The sequence below is a fragment of the Mauremys mutica genome, chromosome 2, assembly GCF_020497125.1.
Source record: "Mauremys mutica isolate MM-2020 ecotype Southern chromosome 2, ASM2049712v1, whole genome shotgun sequence".
In the NCBI taxonomy this organism is placed as follows: Eukaryota; Metazoa; Chordata; order Testudines; family Geoemydidae; genus Mauremys; species Mauremys mutica.
In genome coordinates this window covers 66,426,623-66,442,771 of record NC_059073.1, presented here as the reverse complement: position 1 = coordinate 66,442,771, position 16,149 = coordinate 66,426,623, and the positions used below count along the sequence as shown (strand labels likewise).

General features: G+C 36.3%; 1 protein-coding gene across 1 annotated transcript in view; it reads right to left on the bottom strand.

The window, feature by feature from the left end:
- The window catches only part of LOC123365314 (aspartyl/asparaginyl beta-hydroxylase-like), a 127,743-nt gene extending 117,908 nt beyond the window's left edge, over positions 1–9,835 (bottom strand). Inside the window, exons 1-6 of the mRNA XM_045008047.1 lie at positions 9,764–9,835; positions 7,911–7,985; positions 7,177–7,413; positions 6,467–6,532; positions 2,663–2,719; positions 488–532 (exon numbers count right to left, since the gene is read on the bottom strand). Of these exons, the coding sequence (XP_044863982.1) occupies positions 488–532; positions 2,663–2,719; positions 6,467–6,532; positions 7,177–7,413; positions 7,911–7,985; positions 9,764–9,797 (514 nt within the window). The 5' untranslated portion in view covers positions 9,798–9,835. The remainder of the gene's footprint in view (positions 1–487; positions 533–2,662; positions 2,720–6,466; positions 6,533–7,176; positions 7,414–7,910; positions 7,986–9,763) is intronic.
- Between the last annotated feature and the right edge of the window lie 6,314 nt (positions 9,836–16,149).

Below are 16,149 nucleotides of genomic sequence, written 5' to 3'. Positions count from 1 at the left end.
CTCCAGTTTGAGAAACGCTGGTCTCCCCTGTGAAATCTGCATAGTATAAGATAAAAGTACACAAAAGACCAGATTTCACAGTCCATGGCGCATTTTTCACAGCTGTGAATTTGGTAGGGCCCTAGCAATGGGTAGATATTGCCCCTACCCAGTATTAAGTTAATAAAGTTATTGCCTACCACTTAAGATCCATTCTAGTTTCTGTTTTTCATATGTGTATGTTCTGAGCAAGATAGATATTCCATACATGTGGCTCCATTACTGGGGCAGCTGCATTGTTTTACAATACATACAAGTTAGGTTTATAAAGTGCTTTGGAATCCTGCAGGATGGAAGCTATAATATAAATGTAAGGCATTATCAAAAAGTTGATGAAGTCCTTAAACTGTAGGAAGAAAGGCACACCTCTCCCCCGACAACCAACTGAAATGCAGCTTTTTAACCACATAGTATAAAAAGGGGAAAAAAACGTTTTATTTTACAGTACCTCCATGATGTTCAAGAGCATCTTCCTGTGCTAATTCAGTGTTATCTAAAAAGGAAGGTATATTTACTTGCTTTGTTTAGATTAATCTGTCATAAAATAGCCAAGAAACACAGCAGTAACCAAAATACCCTGTGAGTAAACAGTTAGCTACACTCCAATTATATTCCACATACTAATACTAATAGTATTAATAATCATGCAACATTATGTTTAAGCACTGATTACTGTTTTATAAAACCACACATCCCACAATCTACAATAGGAATCCCCAGTCTTGGAAACATTTATGCATGTGCTTAACTTTAAGCATGTGAGTAGTCTCGTTGACTTTGGTGGGACTATTTCCATAAGTCAAATGAAGCCCATGTGTATTTGCAGGATTGGGGCCTAGGGAGTTGTATTTACAACTATAAAGCAAATAGTATTCCAAAAATTAGGGCAACAGATTTTTGCATTTAATCAAAATAATGTTTCTACTTATACCATACATGATCTTAAAAAAACATGTGCTAACTTATTTTTCATTTTCCTTGTGGTCTCAGAAACAGGGTAATAATTATTTCAAGATAAAGGGAAGATAGAATTATGAACTTGATATTGTTTTGTAAACTATATATATTTTTAGATGAGATAACATGTTTGGTTGATAAAGATAACTGTGTTGACACAATATACTTAGACTTCTGCAAGTCATGTGGTAGTAAGTCAAATCGCATTCTGATTAAAAAATAGCACTAAACAAAAATAACGTAGCACATACTAAATGGATTAAAAACTGGCTGACATTTGAAAAATAACTCATTAGGACTCATCAACTGGTGGTACTATTAGTGTAGCCTGGCATGGATCTGCTCTTGTCCTAGTGCTACCTATCAGTGACCTGGAAGGAAAAACAGAACCTTTACAAATAAAGTTTGCAGATTAAACAAAGATTAGTCAAGTGGTAAATAAGGACAGGTCATTAATATAAAGGAACTGGGACTATCTAGTAAACTGGACTCACCGGAACATTTAATATAGCCAAATGCAAAAGATAATACATTAAAGAACAATGAATCGTGGGTCAGACTTACAAAATGAGGGGGTATATCCTGGAAAACAGAAACTCTAAAGGAATTTAGGGGTCATGGTGTATAACCAACTGAACACAAACTCCCAGTGCAAAGCTGTGGCTAAGAGGGGTAGCACAATCCTTGGATGTATAAAGAGGGCAATATAGGTTAGGAGTAGAGAGGTGGTATTACCTCCATATACAGCATCAGCTGGAACACTATGTCCCTGCGTTCCATTATTGTAATGCAATGTCCTGGTTTCCACATTTTAAAAAGGATGCTGACAAATTGGAAATGGTTCAGAAAAGAGCTACAAGAATGATTTGGGGTCTGGAAAACCTTGCTTACAGTGGGAGACTAAAGTAGTTCAGTCTATTTAACTTATCAAAGAGAGGGTTAAGGAGAAACAATCACAATCTGTTGGTACCTCTAGGGGGAGAAGATTTCTTATAGCAGAGGGATCTTACATTTAACAATGGCTGAAAGCTGAAGCTAAACAAATTCAAATAAGAAATAAAGTTCAAATTTTTATCAGTGATGGTAATTAACTAATGAAACAACTTACCAAGGGATGTGGTGGATTGTCTCAGATTTTAAATCAAGATTGGATGTCCTTTTAAAAGGCTGCTCTAGTTTAAACAGAAGTTATTTGGCTTGCTGCAGGAATTACGGGTGAAATCGTATGGCTTGTGTTATGCAGGAGATCAAACTAGATCATAATGGTACCTTCTGGCCTTAAAATCTAAGGATCTATAGTTACTGTAGTTCAAGAGTCACAAAGTGAGCACAGGAAACTCCTTACTGGTTAAAAAAATTCAAACACATGGAGTGAAATCCTGGCCTCACTGAAGTTAATGGAAGTTTTATCATTGACTTCAACGAGGCAAAGATTTCACCAATGGTGGCCTAAATTTTTTTCATCTTACCAAAATTAAATAGAACTGCTGGTTTTGCAAAACCAAAGCCACACCCAGATTTGCCCATTCCTCATTACAGACTAACGTATACAACATACACCAAAAAGTGTTTATTATGCCAAGCTACTTGAGAATACAAACCTGAGTACCATATATAACATATACAAATAATTTTTAATAAGAGGGCTTTTTAATAGTTTACAAACCTGGAACTTCTGACTCATATGCTGGCTCTTCTAAATCCATGTAATATTCATATGGATCTGTAAAGTAAGACATTTGCTGTTTTTTCATATTTAATGTTCTGATATTTTAATGGGTGACCATATTCTGGCTCTCAATCACGGCAAATAACCTCTCCATGTATATATAGGGACAACTGGCTGACAACGAACAAACTAAGGCCCTGCAACTGAATCTGTGTGGTTGGACTCATGCATGTCTGATAGTAAAATTCCACAAAGAACGTATGTTTTTTCCACACACGGATAGATTAAAAAGAGGAGGGAAGGGACCTATGGTTGGATATTCTAAAAGTAAATGCATTGCTCTTCGACTAAGGTCTTATGTATCATGAGTTTTAGTATCTTATTTAGTTGATTTAAATCAGTAAACAAAAAAAGGGTAATAAAGCAAAAGAGAATTAAAAGAATTACCCACAGAAGTAGACTTTCATTATGTTAGTTCCATTAATGACTGCCACTCAATATCAAGTTCCACATGTAAGCTGTCACCATGCCTCAGTGGATCACAACTGATAACACCAAATTCAGGAGAAACTGCTGAGAAATAGGGCAGACATCCCAAAACTGGTGTTTTTTCTTCTATAGGATATACCACACTAGCAACAAAAAGTAAACTTCTGTCTCACCACATTGGCTAACAAGAAGTCAGAAATGCAGCCTCCTTAGGTATTCCAGACCTGGATTCAACACCCAGACACTAGATTTAATGATGAATGGTTATTTAAAAACAATTTCAAAGGGTTCTTCTGATCCCAAAGAACCAGCCGCATACCCAGATCAATATATAACTCAGATCTTACCCAATAATCACGCTGTTGCCAATCCTTTAGTAGCTAATATCTAAAGGCTTATTTATAAGAGAAAGAAAAAAGGTGAGAGAGTTAAAACTGGTTAAAGAAATAAAATACATACATAATTGCCGAGTTCTTATAGCGTAACTCCTCACTTAAAGTCGGCCCAGTTAACCTTGCTTCATTGTTACATTGCTGATCAATTAGAGAACATGCTCGTTTAAAGTTGCGCAATGCCCCCTTATAATGTTGTTTGGCAGCAGCCTTTGTCTACCACTTGCAGAAAGAGCAGCCTATTGGAGCTAGCTGGGGAGCTTGGAACCAGGGTGGGCCAGCAGCTGACCTACGTTCCCTGTGCTGCAGCCACCCAGCAGGCTATCAATTGCCAGGCAGTTCACCTGTCCCTCCCCTCACTGCCTCCTGCTTGCTGTGAAAGGGCGGGGGAGGGGGAGAAGAGGGGTACTAATGTCAGGGTGCCCCCCCGTATCTCATCTCCACAGAGTGGAGGGGGACACGACAGGGCTCATGTGGGAGGGAGCTTGCTGGCAGCAGCTGCTGTCTTAACTTGCTGATCTACTTAAAAAGGCAATGTACTTAGAGTGGGGTCAGCGTTCTTAAAGGGGTAATGCACATCTTTCTCTCTCACACACACACGGTGTGTGTGTCTGTCTCTGTCTACCATGCTGTCTCCCCTCCCTCCATTTGTGCTGCCTTGCAGAATGTGAGGCTACATTAACAACGTGTTAACCCTTGAGGGCTCAGCCGAGTGTTAGTTCATCATTTAACAGTAAGACATTCCCTGGGAAATATCCCACTCTCTTCCACCCTCTGACTTCACCATCTCAACTGAGCTTCACAATCATCATTGCTGTGTAAAGTATTAAATTGTTTATACAACACATATACATAGTATAAGTTTTATATATATAAAATATAGTCTTGTCTGACGAAAACATTTTTTCCTGGAACCTAACCCCCATTACATTCATTCTTATGGGGAAATTCGATTCACTTAACATTGTTTCACTTAAAGTCGCATTTTTCAGGAACATAACTACAACATTAAGCAAGGAGTTACTGTACCGGGTTTGGAGCAGCGATGGAATAAACTGCTGGCTTATTAAGTCTCTGGGTGCTTCCAAATCATAGGTTAGAATGCTCCCATGAATGTAACTTCATAGTCCAGAGATCAGAGCAGGAAAGCTGCAAAACGGAGATGTTTCCAGAGCCTTTTATAGCTTCTGGCATATGGAGGGAAAGCTCTCAGTCTTAGTTTGTGGAAAAATATAGGCACAAAATGGAGTTCAGTACCACATGGTCTAGTCACATGCCCTTGTATGCTTCTATGAGTCAGAGCTGGGGCTATTACCCATATTCTAGCTAGAATGTCCACAAGAATGTTGATCAAGTGAAGATAGGTTTCTTCCATGGCCTACTGTGTTCATTGATGGCCCATCAACTCAAAAATTCCTTTCCCAATATGCTGGCTAGACTGGATTTAAATACCTTGTGGGTGTTACCCAGAAGCAAACACTGGAAATACAGGTATACAGTCGATATTCATAACTCCAGATACAAAAATAATGCATGCATACAAATAGGATGATCACGCTCAGCAAACCATAACTTTTTCCACTTTTAGATGGCATATATTGTACAAGATATGTTGCAATTATAATACAGTGGTAGCAACAATGATCTACATGGTTATATTTTTAATCAGATAATGTAAATTATCCATAGAAGTAGACTTTCATTATGTTAGTTCCATTAATGTGGTCGTTCAACAGAAAGTTCCATATGTAGGCATAGGGCCTAAATTTCAAGTGAAGTTTCACAGTAAGAACAACAAGAGAAAAAAACATGTTTGATATACCAGCAGATTCTAAACTTCTGATCATCTTCATATAAGGATGCCCATATCATAATAAAATCTTCCAATTTTTATCTCACTTACAAATTCTGCCATCACCCTTGTCTATCAACACATGTCTGTCAACATACATAGAGAACCACTACAACTAAACAATAGAAAAAAATCAAGTCAGCATTGGTCTGTTGTCTAATACATCTTTGTTCAAGAATAGGGAAACAAGATTCTGGGAAATTGTACATTAATCTATGATGAACCACAGAAGGGGGAGGCGAGGAGGGAGTTTTCATTATACCATTAAGAACAGTCAATTAAATGGCAGGACACCACAATTCTTGGCTGTATTTTTCAAGGTCAAGGTCGATATTGCTTAGTGAATCAGCTACCTGGTTAAAGGGTTACTGGATAATAGTCTCCATACAAAACTGTCACTTGCATGGTAAGTCTGTTTTTCACCAAACAACAGTCATGGGGGCAGGAGTCTTGAGAACAAAGCTTGCTGTTGAATGACAGCATTAATGGAACTAACATAATGAAAGTCTTCTTGGATAATAATTTTTTTTTAAATCTTTTGCTTTATTACTACCGCTTTGTTTACTGATTTAAAATCAACTAAATAAGATATTAAAACTCATAATACACAAGACCTTACTCGAAAAGCAATGCATTTACTTTTAGAGCATCCAACCACAGATCCCCTCCTAGTCTTCTTCGTCTGTCCGTATGTGAAAAAAAAACAAAACACCACTTTCTGTGTGGAATTTTACTATCAAATACATATTCTAGACAGCCAGGGGCATATGTTGAATACAAGAAGTCTTTCTGCAGCTTTTGCACTACTGAAGACAGACACTTTTTTGTGATTACAAAAATTCTTCCCTTACATTATTAATTTTAAATTGCAAACCACTTAGTCCATTCAAAGGATTCGAATACCTTAGACAACAATAAAAAAAAAAGATTCTGGAGCAGTACGAAGTGTTTTAAAAAATTCACAACTCTAGATTAGTTCAGTAATTTCTATTTAGCTTTTCTGATTTTATTTTTAGCAGTAAGGCAAAAAAACCCAGTATTATGTAGTTAAGAAAAACAGATTCATACCAGGAATTTCAACAGCTTCAGGCTCACCTACTCCATGCTCTTCTACCTGATCATGACTGTCAGTTTCTGAGAGACAAAAATTAAAGAATTGCTTTCAATTATTAGCTAGTGTGAGTGTGAAGTGTGTGTACAAAACTAAGTAATGACAGAGTCAAATTTCAAATAGCCTTCAGCGCAGCCTCTAACTTGTCACAGTAAGACCATCTGGAGAATATAATAAAAGTGTCTCGGTAGAATAAAGAAAATCTCAAGCAATCAAAAAATAATCCTGTTAAAAACAAATAAAACAAACAATAGGGTTAATTAATATGCTATGAATTAAAATGCGTTAAAAATCTTGTTTTGATTTATAACATATTTATATTTGGGAATAGCTTTTGCTGACGTTTAACACTTGTAACATCTTCACCAAACTGAAATTTAGATGGAGTCACACTCTTAAAAGGTATGCATTACATGCACTTCATAAATTGTCATGTACACTCCCGTAGGTGTACAAAAGCGTATTTGTTTGTGAATATTTGCCAGTTTTGTTCTCAGTTAGGGTTTGTACACATAAATGCAGTAATTGGCTTGTCAAAAAAGAAAGGCCCTAAAAACTTCAATGAGAATTTCTCTCTTGCTACACTTAAATAATTTCCATTATATTAGCTCTTGCTATTTCTACAAGAATCAACTAGAAATATTTTTAATTGGTTCAGATAAGATACCTTCCTGAACCGGTTTTGGTATTTCAGGTACTTCAGGTATTTCATCTTCTAATGCTTCATAAAGGTCATCTGTTGTAGGAATTTCAAAAGCTTCTTCATATACTTCATCCTTCTCCTGCCGTTCATCATTTAATCCTTCATCTGCACCTTCCTCATGGTCATCATCTAATCCTTCATCTGCACCTTCCCCAGGCTCGTCATTTAATCCTTCATCTGCACCTTCCTCATGCCTCTCTCCTGATTAATAATAAGTACAGAAGATGTAAACACCATATCCAGCACCCGCTGAATTAAATTTCCAACAAATAATCCACATTCAAATTTATCTCTAATAGATCTTAGACATTCCCCAAAATAAGTATGATCTTAACCATTATCAGAATGAACTTCTAAAATGCCTGTACATTGATCCACTGGAGAAACGGCTTGGAGATAGAACCACAGTGACAGATGACACCATCCCTGTCCTCTCTTGCTATGTCAAGATGAAACATTTTGAAACATTATTTGTAGACTGGTCAATGGGAGTTACAGGTACTCAGAACCTCTGAAAATCAGGCCAGTTATCAGGGTTTGCTCCCTAGACCACCAAGGTGTTAACAACTTGTTGGCTACCCCCTCACATACAGCTGAAAAGAAATCCAGTGCACCATCATCAAGAATCTCTCCCAAATTTGTCTAGTCTGTTGTGCTATTTATAAATTACACAGTGACTGCAAAATCTGAATTCATACCGGCTTGTGAATGGAGTGCTTCATGAAGAATGGCCTGGATTTCCTCTTCCAGTTCTGCTTCAACATTCTTGTGCTCTAAATGGGTTATAAAATATGTCAAAGATAGATGTAAAGGATAACAAAGTTTGCACTTTGCAACTGTTGCAATTAGTTTGTAGTAAAAAGATGGACGTATTCAGTATAAAGAACAAGAGTACTTGTGGCACCTTAGAGACTAACATTTGAGCATAAGCTTTCGTGGGCTACAGCTCACTTCATCGTCTGCATAGACTGGAACATATAGCAAGAAGATATTTATACATATAGAGAACATGAAAAGGTGGAAGTAGCCATACCAACTGTAAGAGGCCAATCAATTGAGATGAACTATCATCAGCAGGAGAAAAAAAAAACTTTTGAAGTAGCCACTTCCACCTTTTCATGTTCTCTGTATGTATATATCTCCTCACTATATGTTCCAGTCTATGCATCCGATGAAGTGGGCTGCAGCCCACAAAAGCTTATGCTCAAATAAATTTGTTAGTCTCTAAGGTGCCACAAGTACTCCTGTTCTTTTTGCGGATACAGACTAACACAGCTGCTACTCCGAAACCTGTCATATTCAGTAAAGCAACTCCTTGACCTCATTAGATCACTGTAGAGTTTTCCTATCACCTCTGTAATTAATTGGACTGGAGGCAGGGGATCAGATAAAATAGATTGCATTTTTAAACAGTAAAAATGAACACCTTTGCCAGACTTCTAGCAATTTCACTGAAGATGAATTGAAAGCATTTGCTTTATGCTTTTCAGTATGTGAAGAACATCAACTTTTCTGTACAACTAGTGATTTCAGATGGTGATTACTATATGGCAGCTGAAATGCAACTAAGAACGCTCTGATGTTAACCTATACAAAAATATTTCCCGCTACATACACAAGAAAAAAAATTAAAACACAACCCACAACTTTTAAAAATAAAAATGGCAGGCACTGAAAAAAATTGAACTGCTTCAAGTAGCAGTAAAACTCTGTATCTTACCTGATCCACTATTACTTTTTATGGTTCCAAAACCCACCACGTTATTTTAATCCCTTAAACAAAACACTCTTATCTTACAGGCAATGTCATGTGTGTGTCATGCTGTAGGGACAGCAAAACACTATCCAAGTCAGTGGGGTTTTTGTTTTGTAAAAACAACAGCCAAATGGTGTCAATTTTTCCACTGGTAACACTTCCCAAGCAGTTCATGCCACATTACACATAACTGTCCCACTTCTGACCCATTTATTTATGGTAAAACCTTTGGCACACGCTCCCCAAACACCTGTTTTAAAAAACTGCTTCAGGTGATTGGTTCTCTTTCCAGCAATTATATAGCTCCATAAATAAGATGCGAACAAAACAATACTACAGGAGTTAAAAGACAAGTCTGCTAAAAGGAAGTGTATGTATGCATGCATGTGCCTTCAGGACACAGTTTTGTAAGTCTTCACTTTATTTCACCTCTCAGATTTATGGGGCTCTAATTTAAGACACTACCCACACAAAAAAAGAAGAGGTGATAAACAGCAATACATACTGTATTATCAGATTGAGCTTTCAAAGGTATCTTGATGAGAAAAAAATAGGCCATGTCCATATTATTATATTTATTGCTTCCTTTATAATTCCTTTCATGCGACAGAGACAGAAACTGACTATTACAGTTAGGTATGTGCAACTGCTCATTTGTGTACACCTAACTCAATTACAAATACTTAGTGTGCACAGGCTAAACCAGAAATTCACAGAAGCATGTGTCCAGTTAGGTGCTCAACTACCAGGTGAATACAAAAATACACGTTAATGAAGACATCAAGCTCTTAATACCTGTGTTGAGTCTGCAATGGTTTACACACAACATCTTTGAATATTTGGCCCACACTGTTACCAGATATCATTTCTTCTTACAGTATGCACATGCTGGAAGGATGGTTGAAAGTTTGACAGTCACCAGATTTACTCCTGGGGGAATTCTGCACCACTGCTCATGCGCAGAATTTATGTCCCCATCAGATTTCTTTGCTACCCTGCAGAAAAATGACTAACAGGATACAAAGGGAGGTCACAAGAGTAGTCATGGGACCCTCCCCAGCAGTATGTTTCAGGTGGCCAGCGCAGCTGGCAAAGAGGTAAATCACCAGGGGATGGGGGCAGGACTGGGGAAGAATCGGCTGGTGGCTCCTACCCTGCACCAGGCTCAGCTCCTAGTCCCAGCTGGGCTGGAGAGGATGGGACTTCCTCTTCCCCTCCACAGTATTCCTGGCCATATGAGACCCACCCCCAGATTTCTCCCCTGGCTGTAGGAAGCTCTGCAAACTCTCTCCCTCGCGCTTCCTGCACCCATCATTCCTCAGGTGCAGGAGGCAGGGTCACTGTACAGGGAGCTGCTTCCCTATCCACCCAACCCCAAGCATCCAGACACCCCCTTCCCTTCATACCCAGACCCTCCCATTGAACCTCACCCCTCACCCAGACCCCACACACACACACACCTGGATCCCCTCCACACTAAGCCCCTCCATGCTTGACACGGAGGGACAGTACCCTGGGGTGTTTCAGGGGCAGGGACCTGTCTTTGCGCTGTGTCAGGGTTGGGTGCAGCCTCATCGCTGGATCTGTGTCCTGAGGGCGGTGGGAGCGTCACAGTGATCTCACCTCCATGCAGCCAGTGGCCTGTGCAAAGTCATGCTGGAGCCTTCATTTATTTGACAAATAAAATTTGCAGAATTTTAAAAAATAGTGTGTGGGGAATTTTTAATTTTTGACACACAATTTTTAAAATTTTGGTGCACAATGCCCTAAGGAGTAATCATTGCAAGTTCCAGAAAGATGGGTCCTGGGTTTTCAATATGAAATTTTGGAACACTTATTCTTCTATCAATTGAAGAAAGATTTACTTTCCTATTATGGGGTGTGTGTGTGTGTACACACACACTCCCACAATATATATGAGATATGGAAGGAAATATCATTTTATTAATTATATGAATTTTTTTCTGAATTTGAAATTTAAAGATAAAGAAACAAAATGGCAACTAATAAGTCTTTGTAAAAATCAGTGACCCTTAAATGCCTTCTGGCTCTTCAGTTTTACACACACTGAACATATATTACATAAGTTCATGTCAGCTTCAGCTACTTGAGCTTCTCAACAAATTAAAATATTACTTGTAAAATGGACTAAGTTTTCAGAAAGGAAGTCTTTTAGTCCTTGTCCAGAGCCTAGTCCACAGTGGCTCAAACTGAAGAATTTGTCTGAGCCAAGAAAAATGGAATGGATGTAATCTTTAATGCTTAAAGAGGGGAAGTGTTATTTATAAATAAAAGTATTACAATAATAGATTTTTAAAAAAAAAAATTCTGATGTCTATAACAAAGGTTTTTTAAAAAAATAACAGAAAACTCATTTTCAAAACAGTTTCCATAAAACACTTCTATTTTCAATATTAATTTAAAATAGTAAGACTATTATATATGCAGTTCAAATAGTGACTATTCTTTTTCTAATCCCTTATTCAGCAGCAAAAAATGAACTGCATATATGGAGGGAACTGTCAGATACATTTAAGATTATATAATTAGACACTCTTTTGAAATTCTAAATTCAAGTAAGTGAAAACAATGGATTTACAGACACTGGGAGAATAAGTGCTTAAAAGAATATACCAAGCTGTACTCAATTCAATTTAGATAATCTAAAAATCATATTAAAATTATTTAAGTAATTATAAACACTGAAGAGAAATTTTAAGGTTTCCAACAAAGGGATTTAGAAAAAGAACCAGATGTTTGTTTCCATAGGGTGCTTCTTCTGATAAGATTATAGACATAGGATAGAAATTATTTAATACAAAATTGTATAAATTATACTATTAATATTAAATATAATCCATTAATAGTAATATTTATATTTATTATTATACCAATTAGGTACTATACGTGTATGCAGAAGGGATCACTCAAAGAAGTTTACTTGTGTAATAGTACTTTTGGCACTTACGCAGTTCACGCATTCAGATCGCTTAAAATCAGTGGGGGAAATTGAAAATAAACAACTCAGCTTTTAAATAAATTGTATAGCAAAATTAAATGCTGTAGGAAAACTACCACCGTCTGTATATTCAGATGAAGTGCATATACCTGTATCTTCAGAACACATGGAAACTACTACTTAAAAACTCTATGAATTTTATCAACTATGATAAAATTATTTTCTTGTGCTTTTTTAGCCCAGATTCTAATTTCCAGCTTATTAACAATATGTCCTACGTTCGTAACTCATTCTGTACAGTCTTATGCACATATTCAATAGGATGTGCTTTCTGAAAGGACAGAAAAAAGATGCAGAAAATAGGTTTTGAGAGTCCAATCCATGCATTGTGTCTGGTAGTAAGTAAAACTTGCTAGCAAGCACTTGTAAAATTGGGTATTTAATTTATTTCCTTGAATTCTGCATAGGACTTGCGGGTTTTAATCTTTTTGATGTTTTAAGCAGGAAATCTGTTCCTGAAGGTAGATTTTGAACTTAAGTACAAGTACTTGAGTACTGTAGTACATAAGTACTGAATACTTAAAATATGTAGCATTGATTAAACTTTGCCTAGTTATTGAGCTTAAAATATTGCAAAAACACAAAAAGCATTTAAATTACAAAAAGAAAATACCATCTTTTTGGGTGGGTGGGTGTGTGTGTGTGTGTGTAAGTGTGTGTGTGTATAAGTGTGTGTGTGTAAAACATTGTGTTGTCCTGAGCCTAGTTTGGTGGCCTCTTGGTATTACCATAATACAAATAATAATAGCAGCAACAACATTAATGCCTATTTATATTAATATTAATAATCGGTTTACAATTGTTTCCACACTTTTGTTCTAGCAGTTGAGCCAAATATGAACTCCCAGTATAAACTATTATAGATGTAATCATTTAAAAAAAATGCTGATCTAATTTTAAAAAACAAGTTTTATGCCTGTATCTTTCAAGTCACAAACTTAAATTGTATATTTGTATATTTTGTCCTCTAACCAGGAGAGCAATAAAATCATAAGAGACAACATTCATGTCCATTTTTATGTACTGCGCTACCTTCATTAAACACTTGGTGGTGCAACCTAATTAAACTTCACAGACTACTCAAACTGACAAATCTGCTCCCATTTTTTATTAAGAACTCTACTAAATTTATATACATACCAGCATTTGTATTCTTACAGAAAAATATGCTGGAACAGTACTATACAAATTGTAGTCAAGAATGTTTACAGTTGCTCTTTCTATTGTATGAATTAACCAGTTATAAAATTAATAAACATTAAAATTCTTAACTGTTACTTATAGTGATTCCTCAATATTCTGGAATAAATTACTACAGTAAACTGACAATTATTAAGAAGTTAAATGGCAAATGTTGGCAACAGAAAGAAGGGATTTTTTACCTGTGATGAGAGGTCATACAATTTCACATCCACGCAGACAAAAGTATCATAATTCAAGTGAAATGTTTCTTGCCTTTTGTTGTCATGTACAGTTTGTGAAAGACCTTACCTGATTTAACGAATGACTGTTCTGCAGGTCGAATGGACTCTTCAGATTCTGCTGGTGTTGGCTGTGCTGGGACAGATCTTTCTTTAAGTCCTGCATTTTTCAGTTATAAAGTTAACTTTAGGCTTTTTTTTGTCTTGATTTAATTATATATCAGCATGAGATAACCTTGATAATCAGCATGAGATTCAATTATATTATCAGTAAAACAAATGGACAGTATAAGCACCTGAGGATTTACTCAAGCAATGTACTGTTCTAGGTTGTCCATAACAGTACAGTCTCTGCAAAAACTGAAGCACGTTGGGAGGGTTGTTTGAAGAACACATAACCATGAAATTAGAAAAATGGGTAAAAATGCCCAAACTTCTTTCTTTGGTATAAGTTTATTGAACAAAGTCCACACTGATTTAAACACATCACAATACTGTTCATAGGTTTTGTTTAGTATGAAAAAGTAATGTATGCTGATAAAAACAGACATTTCTTTTCACTTCAACTATTTCCAAATTTTAAAAATGGTACTTGTGATTTTTTTAAGTTATCTTATCTTGAGTTCTTCTAAAAAGTTTTCATAACGCATAGCTCGCAATAAAACCATTGACTAAGCTCACAAATATAGCTCAATAAATTGTAAAGAAGGCTACTAGCCTAACTGTGCCTTCAGATTCAGCAATCTACCCTTTAGTTCTCTTCAGTCCATACATCAGGTTCATGAATGCTGTAACAAAACTATGATTCACGGAGTTCTGGTACAAAGGTTTCCCCAATATAGTAAGACTTGACGTACAACTAAATAAGTGCCTCTGGATCTGACTATGATGGAAAACAAGGGAGCTGCACATATACAGTGATCAGTGCCAGAAGTAAGAGAGTCACAGAATTTCCAGGTGGGAAGATCACCTAGTCCCATCATTCATGTGTCCAGTGCAGAATTGTTACCTAACACACATTTTCCACTTACTTATGAAGTCTAGTTTTGGAAAGTAACAAGTGAGCGTTTTGAGCCACTCACATTGAGATATTAGGTTGTAGAACATTCTCAAGAATATCTTGATAATCAGGATAAATTTTCCTCTTTTAGAAGAGTGGATACAAGCCCGAGTTCTTACTCAATAACCATACTACAAGGTCTACACGCTTCCTGTGTTGTTCTCATTGAAACACATCAGATTGTATTGTCTGTCTCATTAACAGAAACATTCATTCCTAAAATGTCAAACTCATAAGATTTAAAATTGATTATACATCAGATTTGTTTTATGATTAACAAAATCCAACATTAGTCACTGAACAATTTTCATTAGGGCTCAAACAGGTCTAATTTTTGAGGCCTGAACAATGGAGGGAGCAGTGAGAACTTTAGTTCCTTCAACTCTATATTAGGTGTTTTTAGCCAGGATAGTGTTATATAGGGTTTTTTTTAATTAATTCTCAACAGAACTTGGCCTAAATGAACATCAAAAGATAGAGAAATGACCAACTATAAGTATTTCAACAGTTCTGTAGGATCTTCTTTCTAATAGTTACAAGCACAGCTGAAACATGTCGGTACTTAAAATATTTGAAACCTGATTGAAAAAAAACCCAAAAAACCTGCAGTTCACCACTTTGCATACTAACTCCTCCTCACTTATTTAAAAAAAAAAAAACATAGCAATTTAGACTTCTTACTGCACATCCCAAAACAAAACTCTCAGTTTCAAATCTCTCACAATATCAACTGAGTTTACAAACTGGGTAGATCAACAGAGCACAAAATGCATGTTAAAATATGCACCCATGTCTTGGATTCATTGTTTCAAGTTCTCCATTTGTCTTTAAGTATAAATTGACAGAGGAACAGATGTGCTGTAATTATGTGATGGCAAGTCAGGAAGCAAACAAGTTGCTCCAAAGTGAACTACACCGTACCCCTTTAAAATGGGCTTTAAGCCACCACTTCAGTTCCATCAGCTTTTTACTATTATTCTGTTTAGAGAATTTTTTCTGAAAGCTAAATCTGCATTATATGCCTTAATTTCACAACCATTTCTGGGCTATTCTGAACTATTATTTATGTAAACAAGTACTTTTATATTACTTAACGGGATATTTGAAATTACTGTGGTACAAGGATTGTTTAACTCATATCTTTTATACTAATAAGCTTAAGGGTTTTTAAATTAAATTACCTGGAACAGCATGAGCAGATTGTAGCAGACCAGCAAATCCAGAGTTAAAAGATTAATATTGCGTATTTGACTTTTTTTTTTTTTTTTTTTTTTTAACTATACCCATGGAAGCCAAGCAACTTAAAAAAACTAACATGGTTTGTGTCACTCAAATGCAACATACTTATGCAAGACAAATGACTAATGTCCTCAGAATATGCTCTTTCAAAAAGGTCGTACACTATGATGAACAATCGTCTGTTGCGATGTTCCTTGTGTACTGTTTCAATGAAGGAAATTATATTTACATTTTATTTTCAGGCTCTTAAACATACCTTTATACAGTAACAACTCTATTGGATTTAGATGTTTGATTTTAATGAAAGGTGTTTAGAGACAACCCCACGTACTAGGTTACAGAGTGACTGTGTGACTGATCTTTCACACACGAAGCATGTGTATGTTTATCCCATTTAAAACTGTATACATATTGGAATTCACAGGAAAAACGTAAATTAACA